This window comes from Microcebus murinus, chromosome 4 (assembly GCF_040939455.1).
Source record: "Microcebus murinus isolate Inina chromosome 4, M.murinus_Inina_mat1.0, whole genome shotgun sequence".
NCBI classification, from domain to species: domain Eukaryota; kingdom Metazoa; phylum Chordata; class Mammalia; order Primates; family Cheirogaleidae; genus Microcebus; species Microcebus murinus.
Window position 1 is genome coordinate 101,828,462 of NC_134107.1, and position 17,186 is coordinate 101,845,647.

Genomic DNA, 17,186 nt, shown 5'->3' on the forward strand with positions numbered 1-17,186 from the left:
ATGGAAAAGTCCCAGAAACCAGGGAACATGGCTGTGTTACATTTATTTCATATGTGCATATTTCCAGCAGGACGATGGTTGACTAGCATTAAAACCAAACCAGTCCATCAGAATATCATTATTGACGAAAATGAGAATTTCCTTATTGGTCTATTAGGGTTGGGGTCTTATTAACTCCCCCATAATCTCTGGTATATGCTGGCCCACAATGGATTGTGGATTGTGAATCAGAGCAGAAGGAACGAGACACAGAAGGCTGTCTCCCTCTCATGCATTAACCCTGTACCCTGTGCTCCATTCATGGAGGTCATCTCCCCAGTCCTTGCCATTCCTACAATTAGAGTAGGTGAAGGTCATAACTATTCAGCCTAATCTCCATGGAACCTTTAACAGGCAACCAGAGATCCTCGGGCCATCAGTGATACTACTATTTAGTTCTTAGTTACATGAAAATGAAATCACATTAAGAAAATGAAAACAACACAAATACATGAAAGCCATTTACTCCTGGTAAATTCCTCAGGGTCCCAGGTGCTGGGGTTCATAATTTCCCATGATATCAGAGAACTAATTCAAGGATGATGGGGATTGGGTGTCAGAATAATCCTGATGGTCTTGGCCAGCAGCAAGAGCTTTTTCTCATCTTTCCATAGTCTGATCTTCAGTTTTCTTCATATAAATGAAATGACCCAGTCAATCAAGATTCTGTAATTATTATAGTGCCTTTGTAGGCTGACACTGTTCCAAAATCCCTCACACAGCCCATGTGAAGGGGCTGGGGAGGGGTGGGTGGGTTTGTACATATGTGGGAATGTAAATGATTTCATGATTTAATTATGCTTTACTGAATCCCTCACCACCCAAATGCTACATCTCACATGTAGTAGAAGTGCTAGGGACAAAACCAAGAGACTGGCTGAATAGTAAGAAGGCTAAAGGCGAATTTTAACAGAAAAAAAAACCCATAAGGAAAGAGGCTTCTGACTAGGCCCTCCTTTCTAGCAGTGTCTGGCACCTGATATCATTTTGACAAAGGGGGAGGAAGCAGCTTGACAAGGTCCATATGAAGCAGCCTTGAGGTTTTTGTCCACTTCTCCCCAGCATCAAAGGAAAGTGCATGGTAAGAAGTGAATCAGACAGCGACGGATTTGTCAGTTATTCTGTGAGTACGTGGCAAAGCCATCAGGATGCAAACCTCCTGTCTTGAGTTCAGAGCTGTGTGCTTTAAGATTTGAGCCCAGTAAGGACAGAATCCTTCAGGCTGGTCCCTTACCTATCCTAAGGGGCTATCCTTGGCCACTTTGAACTTGAGGCTGTTATGTAGTCTTTAAGATATGTAACAGCCTATTTTTTGGACAATACAGTAACTATAACCTCTTAAGTCTTCTGGTTCTCCTATTTCATACCCAGGAGGTAGAGGCAGGAGCACTCCTGTGAAAAAGAAGCCTCAATTCTGCTTGTACTTTGGGCAAAACATCTCCTCAAGGCGTAGAAGAAGGCTGAGAGGTTCCACCGAGGGCTTATTTAGTTGTGGGAAGAGGTGAAGTAAGATCTGGGCAGGTCAGGGAAACTCCCTAGAAAAGGACTTCCCAGGCTGACAAAAGGGCTCTTCCTACCCCTCACATCCTTCAGATGAGAGCTGAATGCAGACCTCACACGGGGACCTAGCTAGGACGTCTTTTCTGAGTGGGTCCTCTGATGCCTGATTAAGTGATATCCTCTGCTGAAGCTTTTTCCACAGGTAGGGCATGTGAACGGCTTCTCCCCAGTGTGTGTTCTCTGATGCCTGACGAGGTGGTCCCTCCGACTGAAGCTTTTCCCACATTCGTTGCATCGGCAGGGCCTCACTGACGCATGTCCTCTCAGGTGCTTGGCAAATGCTGCACTGTGGTTGAAGCACCGCCCACACTCGCTGCAGAGATAGAGCTCCTCAGCCGCGTGTGTCTTCCGGTGTGCCAGGTACCGCCTGTGGTCACTGAAGTCCTCTCCACACTCTCCACACAAGTAGGGTTTGCCTCCAAGGTGGATTCTTTGGTGTGTTGTTAGCACAGATTTCTGGCTGAAGCTTTTGCCACAAATAGTACAGAAAAAGGGTTTTTCTCCCGTATGTGTCCTCTGATGCCTGACAAGGTCTGAAGTCCAGCGGAAGTGTTTCCCACAATCATCACATCGATAGGGTTTCTTAACAGTTTTAACAGATGGAGTTCTCTCAGCCTGGATCAGAGGGGAGGCCTCCTCCAAATTCTTACGGTTCAGAGGATATTTACAAGGAGTGTTCATCTTGTGAACCTTTTGGTGCCTGGCAAGATGTGAGCTCCGCGTGTAACTTTTCCCACACTCCATACATTTATAGGGCTTCTCTCCTGTGTGAGTTCTGAGGTGTCTAACAAGGTGGGAGTTACAAGTGAAGCTTTTTCCACATACAGGACAGTCATGATGTCTCCCTAACAGGGTATGAACAGGCATGGTTTCCCGAAGATTCATTAAACTATTCACTTGAGAGATATTTGTACCAAATCTTCTTTCACTAAGTCTACCTGGATTATCCTCAAAGGTAATTTCCCAATCTGGAGTCTGGTGAATTTCTGTATCTCCTGAAATAGACCTGTGTACATCCTCCAAACTTGGATCTTCCTGCTCAACACACTCTTCTTCCTCCTCACTCCTATCTCCTGTAGAAAGGGTGAGAGGAGAAAAGGGGAAATTAGAGTGGCAACAATGACTTCTGCACAATGGGGGGATTTTAAAAAAGAGTTTTGGGAGGGCGAGACCCTATAGAGAGAAGCCCATATGGAAATAACCAGTCAACTGAATGCCTGTCATGTGCCAGGCACTTTCTCATGTGTTATGCTATCAACAAGCCTTGGCATGGACAAATATCACTATTCTCATTTTACAAATGCAGAGATCAAGGATCAAAGGTTTACATGAACTATGTAGTAAATGGTATAGCTGCAATTCCAAAAGTTTTATTTTCCTTTCACCAGTTTTCATTACATAGCCCTCAAACAAATGGTGGGAGGAGTGAAGAAGAAGAAAATGACAGAAGAATTTGGCTTTCAGAGGGCGACAGCAGTACTCATTGACATGTTAGAAGAACCAATGAGAGAAGGGTCCTAGAGGGAGAGAAAAGCACTGGCCAGAGGAACTGCCACTCAGGGTGGTAAGACCCCTCTGTCATTCCTCACCTGTGTAAGTAAAACTCAGGATTTCTGGCTCTTGAGACTCCTGAGGCTCTTGGATATCTGGGACCCAAGGCTCTTCCTCTCTAACCTGGGAGATCTCATCAGGTCTAGGGATTGGAAATGCTGCTCAAGAGAGGGAAAACAGTACATCACAATTGGCTCAACAATTCCCTGTGTTAAGAGCAGATCTTTTTGATTTGGTAGGTTGTAGAGTAAATATATAGCCAGGTGAGTTGATCAACTCTTTGGTCATTTTAGCTTGAGCACTTTTAGCCAAGCACTGCCTATCTCTTTCCCTTCTTGTGTCTTTCACCTGGAACTCAATAGTTATACCACCATAGGCCTTATCCTCTTTTTTCCTATTCAAGAAAGTAGATCATCTCCAACTCTTACAGCTTATTTCAAAACTCATATACTTATCTTAAATATTTCTACACTAAAGCTATAATAGTCTAAGTTTATTTTCTTATTAGAGGTTTCCATTTCCAAGCATTTTCTCTTCCCTTTAACTTGGAAAGATATCATCTTCTTCTTCAGCTAATCCCTCAATTTCATTGGTGGGGTAGGCAAAAAAGAAGTTCAGTGCATTCTATCTACCAGCAGGAAAAAGATCTCTGTGCTCAGAATGCTCTAGAGTACTCGAAATTCCTTACACAGAGAGACCACAATTCCACAGTCTTCTTCCAAGACATATTCTCCATAGAACTCTTTCTGTGTAGGATCCAGATCACTCCACTGATCCTCGGAGAAGCATATGGCCACATCCTTGAAAGTTACCAGTCCCTGAAATAATACAAGGATGTAATCAAAATGTGATGCATCAGGTAGCCTCATGTTTTGTCCCTGGATGAAGGTCATTATTATAGGCAGAATCCATCCAAGAGAAGAAAAGATCTCAAATGGGCTGCTTGGACCCCTTCTCAAGGAAGTTGTCGGTCCCCTTGTCATGGCTTTGCACTGGCTCTTCCCCCAACTCCACTGCTTTCTCTCAGGACTAGCTTACATTCTTCTTTTTTAAGGTACTGCTTAAAATTTAAGGAAAGTCTTAAAAGTCATCATTCTATTCCCCATTTGATGCTTTAATGCTACCTACATTTCTGCAACAATTTATCTTTTTTAGGAACTTTCCTTAACGGACCAAAATCACCTTTATCATTTATATTCTAAAGCAAAAATAGGACTTTTCCGCCCTGCTAGACTACAGTCTAAAAACACATAGCTTTTTCTCCAGCTATATAGCTTACTTTCAGGGCTTTGAACATGATGAATACTCCAGAAATGTCATGTCAGTCATTCTTACAAATGACTATCAAATTTATTCCTAAAAAAACAAAAACAAAAATATCCTCATTTAACAACTTCAAAGTTGTACTGGAGTATTATAAAATAATCCCATTTTGTTAGTCCTGATCAATGGCAAATAGAGGCTTTGGGGCTTGCAGATCCAATGGAGACTATTATAATTTATCTCATTATTTCTTCAAGCCCTTCTAGGCACCTGCAGAACTGAGAACTTACAACTGGCAAAAGAAGAATGTGTATTTGCATCCTTCCTGACCTGTTTAGCATATGGCTAATGCCTAATGGTTCTTCAAATAAATTCTCTGTGGTGTAGAGGGAACTAGGGTATACCTGTGATAGGGCAGTAAGAAGTGCAACCATCTCTGGGTCTCTAGAGCTCCTCTCTGCAGGAAGGTCTGGGTCCTGGGGCATTGGAACTTCTAAGAAAAGATGGCAAAGATTAGCAATATGCAGTATACCCTGATAACTGGCAAAAGCTGAGTATTCCCCATTGTCTTTGATAGGAAGGTGACCCCGCTCTCCCTGTCATGGGAATCAAGAAACTGGCCCAAGGGCAGCTTAAGTCATCCCAGCCCCACCACCTATAAGACCATCAGAATGCCAAGAGAACCACCAAGAATATGACTGTCTCAGCTTGGAAGTGTTTATGGGGACTCTAGCTGGGACCATCTCCTTTTGACATCCTGGGTCCTATGATTTCTTCCCATTACTGTCTACCTTGGTATGGGAGAAACACCCCCTCCCTGCCCCCACTCTGCCACAATCCCCACTTCCTGCCAAGGCTTCCCACCGCTCTCCTGTAGCGGCTGGAGCTCCTCTTCCTGGCACAGGCTTTGTTCTGCTGGTGGCCCCAGATCTGGGCTCTGTGTGGCTTCATCATGGGATTGCTCAGGAGTCAAGGTCTGCACAGAATCCTGCAGCTCACTAGGTGACTCAGGCTCTGCTCCTAGATGTACTGTCTCCTCTGACAGGACCTCCTGGCCGTGAACATGGACAGTCACCTGGGAATAATTCCAATTTCCAGTCACCATGGAGTCCGGGGGAAATTGCTGGTTGTCATCAGGGCTTATTACTTTAGGAGAAGCTGCCTAGAGAAAAACTCCCAGAGAGACCCAGATGAGGAGCGGAAACTCCAGTTGCATGAGGGCATGCAAAGAGGAGCTGAAGATAGTTATCTTCACCAGGACAAGGCAGGGACATGCGGTACTGCACCACTTTCTCACCTCCCTCAGCCCTTGCCCTGTCACCCAAGGCTCTAAGGCACCCTCCTTCTGCCTTCACCTCTCCCACCTGCCGCAGTCCTTGCTGCCTGCCTCCCTAGCTTACCGTCCTGGAGGGTGGAATCTGTGACTGAAGGTCTGTGAAAACCTTTGAGGAAGTCACACATTCTCCTCTCCAGGAACCCAAGGCTCAACATGCAAAGAAGGCAAGACCAGAGCCATGATCCTTGGGTGCCTAAGGTTCCTGATGATCCTAAGGCAGGTGTTTCCAAAACCAGGAAGTCATACTCCACACACACACACACACACAAAACCCTGACCCACTGGGCTCATGGACCTAGGAGCAACCCAAAGGCAGAGCCCATTACATTGAAAAGATAATTTATGGGGTCATGTAAGCCCTCCGCCCAAATCCAGCCTTCCAGCAAATAGTCCCCCTCCACATCACACAGATCAGGACTCCCCCTCCTCACCCACCGCCTTGGTCTCCTGGGCTGTTTCTGCAAACCCTCCACCAGCGTCACTGCCTCTTCACCACTTTCTGGCCTTTGGCCCCGCACCCAGCTCTGCAGTTCTCCAGGCAGGACAGTAAGAAATTGTTCCAGCACAAGCAGCTCGAGGATCTGCTCCTTTGTCCGCCTCTCTGGCCTTAGCCACTGATGACAAAGTTCTCGGAGTCTGATGAGAGCTTCTCGAGGGCTTGCTGCTTCCTGGTAACGAAATCTTCGGAAGTTCTGGTGGGAGGTCTCCAGCACAGGGTCGTCCCTCTGTAAGACTGACTCTGGCCTACAGGTGAAATCATCTTCCAGTTTCACCATCAGAATTCCCTCTTCTTCCCAAAGATCCTGGTCCTCTGGTTCCAAGGCTGTAGCCATCTCCTGGCTCTGGGGTGGTCTCACACCATCAAGCGCTCGCACTGTCATTACTCCCCAGTTTCAGCCTGGACACCTTGAGGGACCTGGAGTACAGAAGTAAAGACAGACAATAGTATAAGCATGAAACTGTCTACCAGGATAACAGTTCTGGGTTTAATCACAATCCTCTATACATAACACTTCTTCAAATGATTAAATCCCCTTTCCCCCAATCTCCATAAACATATGTTGGAAATGGATCTAATTGACAGAGGATAATGTACAACTGAATGTATGGTCCTCTACTCCCTTTCTTGGGTGAGGGTCATACCCTATAGGAAAATACTGCATGTCTACTTCATGAATACCTCCAATTTTACCCCCTTAAGTTTCTAAATCTGTTGGCTCCTCTTCCTTCCTACAGACTACTTTAGTTTGAACTCTCATCCTCTCCTGCCTGAAATACTGCCATAACTTCCTAACTAGGAGCCCTACAGTACTCAACCATGAACAAAGTACAACGAAATTACTTGTGGAGCTTTTGCAAACACAGTAAAAAAAAAAAAAAAAATTATTCTTTGGACATTCTGATTAAGTCAATCCAGGCAACTGCTACATGCAGTTCCAGCCACAAGGGAGGTGTGTGAAGTTGAGTCCTGGAGTCAGACTGCCGGGGCCTGAATCCTGGCTCTGTAGCTTACTCGGAATCCCTGGGCCATGGGCAAGTTCTTATTTCCCTTGTGCCAGTTACCCTGTCTAACGAATGGAGATAGTAATGGTATACATCTAGTAGGCTTACTATGAGGACTCACTCTATTAGTATCTTTGCAGTGCTTAGAAGTGTGATGGCACCCAACATTACCTATTATCTTTCTATATTTCCAACTACATTACTCCATATTAAATGATTTCTTGATGTAAGATCAGTTCCAAGCTCTTTACAATCAGCTCCCAATCTATTTTCCAATCCTCAGATCTACCTAGCTAGAATGCGTGCATTGCTAATCTCCCCACAACAGGGTGCCTTTTCAGGCCTCCATGCTTTTCTGAAGGCTGTTGCTTCCACATGGAATACTCTCTACCCCCTTAAAATGCTGCATGGTGTGTCCCTATTTCTTCTTCATCCTCATGATTTATAGTTTATAGGTCCTTATCAGTTCTCACCTGGATACTGCAACTGCCTCCAAATGCAACCTACATGTTTCCAGATTTGTTACCTTTAAGTTACCATTCACAGTATAACCAGAATAAGCGCTTTTGACAAATCATGTCCTTTCCCTATTTAAGATCCTTCAACCACTTCTTTCTCTCTTATAAGGAAAACTTCTAAGTATTACATATCAGGCCAACTTTCATCTTGTTATTCCCTTTGCCTCCTCCCCAATCCTTCCAGACACACACATACATATACATGCGTGTGCATGCAAAGCACACCAGAGTGTACTCTTGAGCTTTTGAATATGCTATACCTTCTGATTCTTTATCCTTGGTTATGTTAAACTTTAATCTTTCAAGACATAGCTCAGGCTTCATGTCTTCTGAGATGTTTTCTTTGATCCCAGCCCCTACCCTTAGGTATGGTTAGAAATCACCTCACTGCTTACACAGCAACATGGGCACATCTCTATCACAGTAACTGTCAACTACACACCCATTGTTAATCTTTCCTGTAAAACTCCTTGAAGAAACTATGTTTTCCATCAATCTCCAATACCTGTAATAAAGTACACAAATAATGCATTTAAAATAAACCTCCACTCTGAAATTTTCTTTCCACTTTAACAGAAAGAAGCAACTTTTCCTCCATTATGCTTCTATTCTCTTTCTTACTCACCAAGTCTTGTTAATTCTACCTTCTTGAAAATGTCTTTCAAATTCATCCATTTCTTCATCTCCACTGCCATTCCCCTGGTTGAGCCATTATTACCTACTAGTAGGTATTAATAGGATCTTTAAAAAATTACCATATTCTCACTACATAAACAGCATTGGAACATAACAGTCACTGATGTTGAATAAATTACTTAGTTTTGAGTTTCATGACCGGTTATCTTGGTCCTGTGGTCCTTGGTCCCCTCCAGACCAATGCCCACATGTAGCCTGCAGGCTCCTTCATTTCTCAATCTTCTTCTGTTATAATACAATTGTCTCAGATCCACCTTTAAGGTCACCAGTCCACTCTTAGCTGTGTCTCATCTGTTGCTGCCCATCAAATGAATTTTTAGTCAATGACCATATTATTATTCTCAAATCCCTTTTCATTCATGTTATCTCACTTTTTCATTATCTTCGATCATTTGCAATATATTTTCATAGTCTATTTTAGATAGTTCCATAATTCCTAGATCTTCGTGTACTTATTTTCCCCATCCTTTCTCTACTTCATGTTGGTTTGTTTCCTCAAGTGGTTTGTAATTTTTTTATTTTATGCCCACCTTCAGGGAGATTGTTTTCTTCTTTGGGAGCCCTCAGAGCCCTAGATTGTAAAAGTGAGCCCTTTGAAGGGAATTTCATTTGTTTTTATCTGCTAATGGTTTCAATGATCTTGGATCAGTTTTTCGGTTAATTTCTCAGGGTGTTCCTAAATCATATTTTTAGTGTATTATTTGGACTTATGCTGTCAAGTGCTTTTTGTCCTACCCAAGGCTACAGAAAACCTTGCACTTTTCCTGGGTCACCAGGAAAATTTTCACAGAAGGTGTAGCTCCTCTAGGCTTCAGGTTTACAGGCTTCTCAATTCCATAACCTCTGCACTCTATCAGTTCCCCAAGTCCTATCTCCTTGTTGGAGCACTGATAATAAATCCACAACCCTAGCTACCTTATTTTAGTTTGAAATCTCCTTGCATCATGGTGAAGTCAGTTATACTTACTCCTCTAGCTTTTATTTCTCTCTCCTCTGGAATCTATAAACTTATCTTTAATTTTTGAGGGAGAGGGAAGAAGGGAGAGACAAAATGGGCAGGCAGGCACAGGTCTTTTATAATAATGGGCAGGAGGACCATCCACATTAGTTCTACCTGCAATACTTCCTAACATATAAAATCTGCTGATGGCTTCATGTTGTCCTTAGGATAAAATTTAAACTCCTTAACACCCGATACCCAAAGCCCTTCAACACCTGGCCCCTGCCTACCTCTCTTTTCTCCCATTACTGCCACTCCCACTGAAAGCCAATGCTTGAATTACTGTTCTATCTTCTGTTTCTATGCCCTCACTGGCCTTTCCTGATGTTGTTCCCTCTACCTGAAATATCCTTCTCCACTCCCTTCACGTGGTTACCTCTACTTATACTTCAAGTTTTCCCAGGATGTCTTTCTTCATCCTCCCAGATAATGCTTCCATAGAAACTGGTACTTTTCCATATCACAGCATGCATATGTATCTATTTTTTGTGTTGTAAAAATTGTTCACCTTGCTAAACTCTGTGGAATATAATGCTCTGAGGGCAGGGGCATGCTATGCCCAGCTTGATGTCTGGAACACAACAGGTACTCACTTCATATTTGATGAATGCAGAGACACTCAAGTTTTTTTTAAGTCTGTTTCTGGAAGGATAGATACCATGTCATATTAATCATTAATTCATTCAGCAAACTGTGTGCTGGATAAATGAATAAATAGGGGAAAAACATTTATTGTTTGGATTGTGAGTAAAACAGAATATTCTTAGTGGTTCTCAAAGTGATGGAACCAAAACTTATCACAAGGAATCCTCATGTTGTCCTGGGGACAATCCAAATGCAAGTGACACAAAACTGGGCATTAAAAAAAAAAAACAAAAACATTTCTTTTGAGGATGTGAATCAACTTTAATAAGCATAAAACCAGACACTGAGTATTTAATGCAACTATGATATGGATTATTTATGCGGACAAAGCCTCCAACTCCCCCTACCCCCGTAAAGTGGGGAGAAGAAAGAATTAATACATAGGGTCTTTTGGCTTAATAAAAGGATCTCTATCATCTTTAAAGTCTGAGAACCAAGGTCCAGTGAAGTAGAATAGGAACCCTCATTGTTCTCATGTAGCACTAGGCTCAAGAGATTCCGTACTATGGATTCTATAACATATACATTAACAGAAGGGCTCTTACTCTTAGAACATTTACAATAGTGCCACACAAAATCTGTCATTTAAAAATGCCCTTCAGAAATCACAAATTGAGATTTCTGTTGCTTGCTTTGCATTTACTTTGGCAGCCTAGGAAGGTAAGATGCAGGAAAATAGAAAACAGATCAACAACAATGGAAACGAAGAGCAGAGGAGTCTTTGCTGAGGTAAGTACAGCACCACACTCGGTACCCAAAGATGTGTGTCCAAGCCCCAAATTCCCAAGTAACTGGCACTACTCTAAGAGTTTTGTGAAATACCATACAAAGAGCCCTTGCAAAGGGTAAAGTCCTCTGCAGATATCTACTGTTCTAACTCACTGGATTATCTGAGATGTGAGAGCTTTATAAAATAAAATGTGCTGGGTAAATGTCAAGTATTAACATTAATTAGATAGAACATGGATGTGTTTTTATTCTATAATTTACAGAATGTACTATATCACATATATGTCTTACAATTTGTTGCCCCTGTTATTCTAATACCTTTCTTTAATGTCTGCCCTTGGAAGGGTTCCATAGTGAGATAAAAACTGAACAGAATATTACAGAAAAAATATGAAACCAGGTCAGAAAAAATAAAAGACTTGGTTCCAGAAGACGCTAAAACAATGTCTGCAAAGATGCTTCACGAGCCTACCTGGCAGACCTCATGACCTCGTCTCTTTCTCGTCTCTTGAGTGTGTCCAAGGATGCACAGGGCAGGGTTGGAGAGGAGATACGAGGAAGGCAAGACCTTCTACAATCCTCAGACCAGCTGTCTCTACCCCATAACTGAAAGTGTCACATGGCAGTGAAGGTCCAAACTCAATTCTCTTGACAAGAGCAGCAAACCACAGGCAATGACAGAGTATCTAGTTCTTTACCTTAAAATGCTACTAGCTTGGGTGATCTTTCCGGATCGTAAATGACAAAGTTTGTAGTCATAGCTATCTAAAGGAGAGATGGTGATCTTTCTATTTATTGTCAAATAATTAATCTTCAGAAGAAAACAGTCATTAAGTTCAAAGACATTTAGCAGATATTTATATCCTTTCCAGTCCCCATTCTTATCTTTTACCTTAATACAGGCCCATAATCTGGAAATTCGAGTATGACTGCTTGCTGAGGCTAACTGGGGCCTTTCAACAGCTCCTCTCATTGTTCGAGAATAGAAATCAATTAATGAAAACCAATAACTGCTCCTTTCCAATGCTGCTGCTGTTCTTTAAAATGAAAGATTATCCAGTATGATCCTTCTAGGAAAGATTCCTTCTTTTATTCTTATTTTAACTGTCCTATACACAAATGTTTACCTAGGCTTTCCACGTAAAGGTAAGGAGCTTTGGAGTCCTGGGTTGAATCCTTACCCTCACTTATTAGCCATGTGACAGTATTTCTCTAAGCCTCAGTCTTATCCTCAAAATGTGGCTAATACTACCTACCTCACTTGGTTGTTTTAAGAAGTAAATAAAGTACCCTACAGAAATCCATCTGCATAGAGTCTGGCATAGGGTGGATGCTTAATATATTATGTTACTCTTTTCTTTCAAGCTGTTTTAAATTCTTTTGAAAAGAAGGTAAATTATTTATTTAAATAATAAATAAGCAAACCACTCTTAATCACAAGAAAAAATTAGAATGCACAGGGAAAATCTTGGTTTGTTTAGTATATCAAAAGTAAAGTGTGAAGCCAAAAAAAACAGTTCTTGTTTTGCAGGCATTTATAAAGTAAGATTAAATGAAAGCCTTGGAAGACAGGATGGAAACTTAAAGACAGGTTCTCCAGCCCAAGACTGTATCAGCAACGCTTCTGTTTTCCAGTATAAAAGTCCTCTCCTCTCCCTGTAACCGGCAGGAGGCAATTTGAGGCAAACCCAGTTAGAGAACCCAAGAAGTCATAAGAAAACTTAACCTAGATAGCAAAAGAAATGTAAGGGAATACATTCTGACTTTTGGTCTCCTAATTCATGATGATCAGTATGCTTCAAACCATGCTTTAACACTATTTCTTTAAAAATATTTTTGCCACCTCTGTTTTTTTCTTTCATAAAAGTAATATCTGAGTAGCAAGAGGAGAAGTAGCTCAAAGCTTATTACAATGGGTTTTGAAAAACAGAATAAAGTATAGACAAAGGGAAGACAGGAAGAAAGAAATAAAAAGAAATAAAAAGAGAGAGGCCGAATAAGTAGCACATGGGACAAGGAAGTCAGTAAAGGCTAAAACACAAGTATCTTCTGCCCTGAAATGTGGTTAGACTTTGTGGTCAGCATCAAGGTACAAGGTGGGTATAAAAATGTCATTTAAAGAAAATGTAAACATGAAAATGAATAACAATTCATTTTATTTTTAATTAAAATGTTTTGTATATTACATACAGCAGACCTAATTAAGCAATAGTAGAGAGCTTTGCCTTTGGAGGTGGATGACCTGTGTTTTGCTCCCTGTTCTACCTGCTCATCTTGGACAAGTCATATTATCTCACCTTGAAAATTGGGATGATTTTGTATGTAAAGGCAGAGAACAGGATCACCTTCTGAGAAAACATTCAGCTTGTTGATGGTAATAAGGAAGGGCTTTGAGAGGAACAAAGACATATGGCTCCTTTGTTGAGTATTTGGGCCATAATGTACCAGCCTAACATGTTGACAGGGATTTACTCAAGAGTTGGCTGAGAAGGGCTAGAGGCCAAAACAAATTTTAGGAAGTCAGAATTAAATACTTGGCCATCATGATCATGTTGCTTATCCAACAACAGAAGCTAGGCTTTTTAACCTTAAGGGATATTACCCAGAAGCAGTTACTGGCCTAAATAAAGCAGGTCAATCTATACATCTCCATTTACAAATATATATATATATATATATATATATTTTTTTTTTTTTAAAGAGACAGGGTCCCACTCTTGCTCAGGCTGGTCTCAAACTCCTGACCTCAAGTGATGCTCCCGCCTCAGACTCCCAGAGTGCTAGGATTACAGACATGAGCCACCATGCCTGGCAATATACCTCATTTTAAAACAAAACATCACATACTAATCTGAAACAGGAAAAGGAGAGGACAACAAATCTAACATCTACCCTGATGAGAGTGGCAGCTCACACTTGGCAGCCAGACTTAAATTAAATGTATTCAATTCCTACAACTCACATAGTCAATGCCAATCACACAGTGAGAGGAACCATCATTTAATGGGAAATAACAGGATAACATATATTATAAACACAGTCTGCCCTTAGGTGTTGAAACAGATAATTCATAACAGCAGTCAGTTCAAAAGTCATTTATTATGCTTTTAGCTTTGAGATGACCGTGTCTATATGACTTCCTTCTTGTTTTGCCCAAGGCTCCCTTGCATATGATGAGATGACAAAGCATGGGACCCCTGCCTGCTGACCCACAGAATCTGAGGAGTACCAGATCTCCACTGAAGACTAAATCACAATACAAAGAAGTAAACCCAGAAGTCATTTTTGTGGTGAGCATACCTTAGTGTCTGTCTCCCTACTGTGAGCCCTCCCTAGAAAGCAAGGATCTCATTCATTTTTGTATTCCCAGTGCTTACCACTTTGTCAAGTACTTGGTAGAAAAGGTGCTCAATAAATGCATGGAATGTAACTAAGTTTTCTATTTCTCTTCCCCCAACTTGTATATAGCACTGAAAATTCAGAAATCAGTGGGTGTCAGGGCTTCTGAGTAATAAACCATTCAAAGTGATAACTGTGGGAATTTGGCATTAGCATTTGTTCCAGTCTCTTGGGAAAATCAGGTGGCACAGCCATATCCTACTTTACTGTGAGGCATAAAATTAGTGGAGAAAAATTTTTCAAGAGGGGAGGGCAAGGGATACAGTTCATTCAATCCACAAATATCTAATGAGTTTCGATTGTGTGTCCCACACTATTTAAGGTGCTGGGCATAGAAAGATGAAAAAGCATAAGCTCTGACCTTAAGGAACTTAAAAAGTAGTTAAGAAATAACAGGGACTTTAGCAATACTAGGAATTCACAGCAAAAACCTACAGCATGGGTGTAATCCATATCATCAAAATGGGAAGTCTCTGTCAAGAGAATTAAGAAAACCAAGGGGAAAAACTCATTAATATTTTCTCTTAAATTTGTCAAAAGATAATGCAGCATTCAGGGCTTTTTGTGTGTGTGTGTGTAGTACACTGTCTTAATTTTACAACAAAAGCATTCAGACCTAAGTGGTTAAATTACCCACAAAAGATCAGATTACTAGTTTCCAGCACAGAAGTACTTAAACAGCTTTTCTGGTCCCCAAACCACTGCAATGTTTATGTCACATTTGGCCAAAGGAAGTCATTCTCAAAGTGAGGAACCCAGATCAGCAGCACCAGCACCTGTGACCTTGTTAGAACTAAAAATTCTTAAGCCCCAGCCCAGACCTATTATCACAAACTCAGTGGGTAGGCCCCAGCAATCTGTGTTTAATAAGTCCTTCCTGTGCTTAAGATGTAAGTTTAAGAACCACTAGACAAAGGGAGTAAATCTGAGGTTCATGAAGAAAGGAACCAACTTTTCCAGTGTTGGCCAAATTAAATTAAAGGAGGGTTTGATGGTGAATAGTGGTGAATAGGTGGTGAATAGCAGGAATAGTCTACAACTGTTATGTGTCCTATGTCTATGCCAAATTAACTGGGGGGAAAAAACTGTTGTAAACCTGTAACTTACCTCATCTGTAGTTTGTTATGACCAAGAGTCCCTCACATTGTGGTAAACCTTGCAGTGCCTTTGAAATGATTGTCTACCACAATATAGTATAGAGACAGAGTGCAAAAAGGGGTATGGCTGGAGGAGAAAGGGGGAAAGATTATGAATCCCAGGTGTTTGGTTCTAGAAGGAAAAATTCCCATCCTCCCTCCAACCCTGCCCATCTTATTACGCTAGATAGTAATAGAAAGTTATCCAAGACAAATGGCCACAAACCCTAACAGCTCTGCTGTCACACACATCCACCAACATGCCTCCCTCGGCTATTCCACCTTTCTGAAGGAGCTTTCTGGATCAAGGCCCAGGGGGTGGCTTGGAAGAGAAGATGGGACAGATGAGGGACTCCACTAGCTGCCCTGGGTGTCACCTGCAGAGTGTGGACAGAGAAAAAGCAACAGTTCTAAGCCTAGCCTCCAAGCAAGAGCCTGCTCCCCAGGACCAAGGCGGTTCAAGAAAGGCTGGGCCTAAGAGACTCCCTTTGGAGAGGCCAATACAGATTCTAAGGCAGACAGGGTTATCAAAGCGCCTAAGAGATGAAAACATCCATCGCTCAGAAAAATAACTGGGCTGACACCTTTCTGAGAGAATACAGCATATTCATGACATACGAACTTTAAGTCAAGACAGACAAGAAGCAGGTATACTCCTGCTGAAGGTTAACTATGGTGCGGAGAAGAGGTGCCAAAATTGGCTGTTGGGGTAGGGGGAGTAGGAAAGTTGCAAGTGGAGACAGCAGCTATTGGCATGAAGGGAAGCTTGGGGTCTGTCAAAGTGGCAACTGAAAAGCCACAGGCCAGGTGCTCTCCAGGGCCTAGTATGATCACAGGTGATAAGATCACAGGTGAGGGTATCTGCATGTATGCTGGAGGGCATGGGAGGTTGGTAGTGGAAGGAGATGGGGTTCACCCAGGCAGGGAACCTGCGGGGAGGATTCTTGAGCAATCTGAGAGGCGGGGCGAGAAGAGGCTGCAGGAAATAAAGGGGCTTAGACCACGCCTTCCTCGGTTCCGGGGGGCAGTTGGCGCGGAAGGAGGTACGGACTAACTGCGTTTTGCAGGCCCCAGGAGGGGGCGGAGGGCAGTGGCTGGAAAGAGAAGGAAGCTCGGAGCGCCATCCACATCCCCGGAGGTTCTGGCTCTGGCCACCAAGAGACAGGGACGCCACAACGTCTCAGCCCCCTCAGTACACCGCCGCCACCCCTTCCCCGGGACAGAACGATTTCCCCAAGCTCTGGGGGGCGGGGTCTCCTGTCCCTCCCCCTCCTCCCCGCCCTGCCCGGCTCGGCCGGACCCGACCCGGTCCCGCCCGACCCGGCCCAGCCCCCCAGCACTCACGGCTCCGACAGCTCCGGCGGCTCCTCCCCTGCCCCGGCTTCTCCCCCACCCAATCCTGGCCGAAACAGCGCCTCCGGATCCGATCCGCGCGGGGCCTAGCGGGTCGGAACACGTGGGGCCTTTGCGCCCGGAACCGGAAGCGCCGCTCACCCCGCCTCCTCGCCGCGCTGGAGCCTTTCTAGGCGCTGGGAGGTTTGGTCCTCTCCGTGCGGCCTGCGCCGGCTGCGCCTCTGTGCTTTCTGAGGACTCAGTGCGAGAGCGCTTTGGACCCGACCGCTTCCGTCCGTGCCCCACCCCTCTCTGCAGCAAATAAATCAACACCTCGGCCTTCAGTGCACACGCAGACTTTCTACAGGGGTTTTGGGGTTTTTTTGCCGTTTGCTTTTAGTTTTGTTTTGTTTTTGATCTTTTGTTTGATCGTTTGTTTGGATTTGAATACCTCTATATGTTTTTCCTGATTTTTTTCT

At 43.1% G+C, this 17,186-nt stretch overlaps 1 protein-coding gene across 1 annotated transcript; it reads right to left on the minus strand.

The window, feature by feature from the left end:
• Nucleotides 1–487: 487 nt before the first annotated feature.
• Nucleotides 488–16,857, minus strand: ZNF202 (zinc finger protein 202). Its single transcript, XM_012789846.2, has 7 exons — nucleotides 16,720–16,857; nucleotides 6,181–6,665; nucleotides 5,278–5,488; nucleotides 4,818–4,906; nucleotides 3,839–3,968; nucleotides 3,189–3,308; nucleotides 488–2,672 (listed from the first exon to the last, which is right to left on the minus strand). The coding sequence occupies exons 2-7, from the start codon at nucleotides 6,628–6,630 to the stop codon at nucleotides 1,669–1,671; spliced, it is 2,004 nt and encodes a 667-aa protein (XP_012645300.1). The 5' UTR covers nucleotides 6,631–6,665; nucleotides 16,720–16,857; the 3' UTR covers nucleotides 488–1,668.
• Between the last annotated feature and the right edge of the window lie 329 nt (nucleotides 16,858–17,186).

Bases quoted from the DNA above. Each gene is read 5' to 3' on its own strand.
- ZNF202 (XM_012789846.2), bottom strand. From the start codon at position 6,630: ATGACAGTGCGAGCGCTTGATGGTGTGAGACCACCCCAGAGCCAGGAG. The intron at 4,907-5,277 runs GTGGGAAGCCTT...ATCTTTTCTTAG, and splicing joins CCAGCCGCTACAGGAGAGCG to AAGTTCCAATGCCCCAGGAC. The intron at 2,673-3,188 runs GTGAGGAATGAC...CCCTTTCTACAG, and splicing joins CCTGAGTTTTACTTACACAG to GAGATAGGAGTGAGGAGGAA.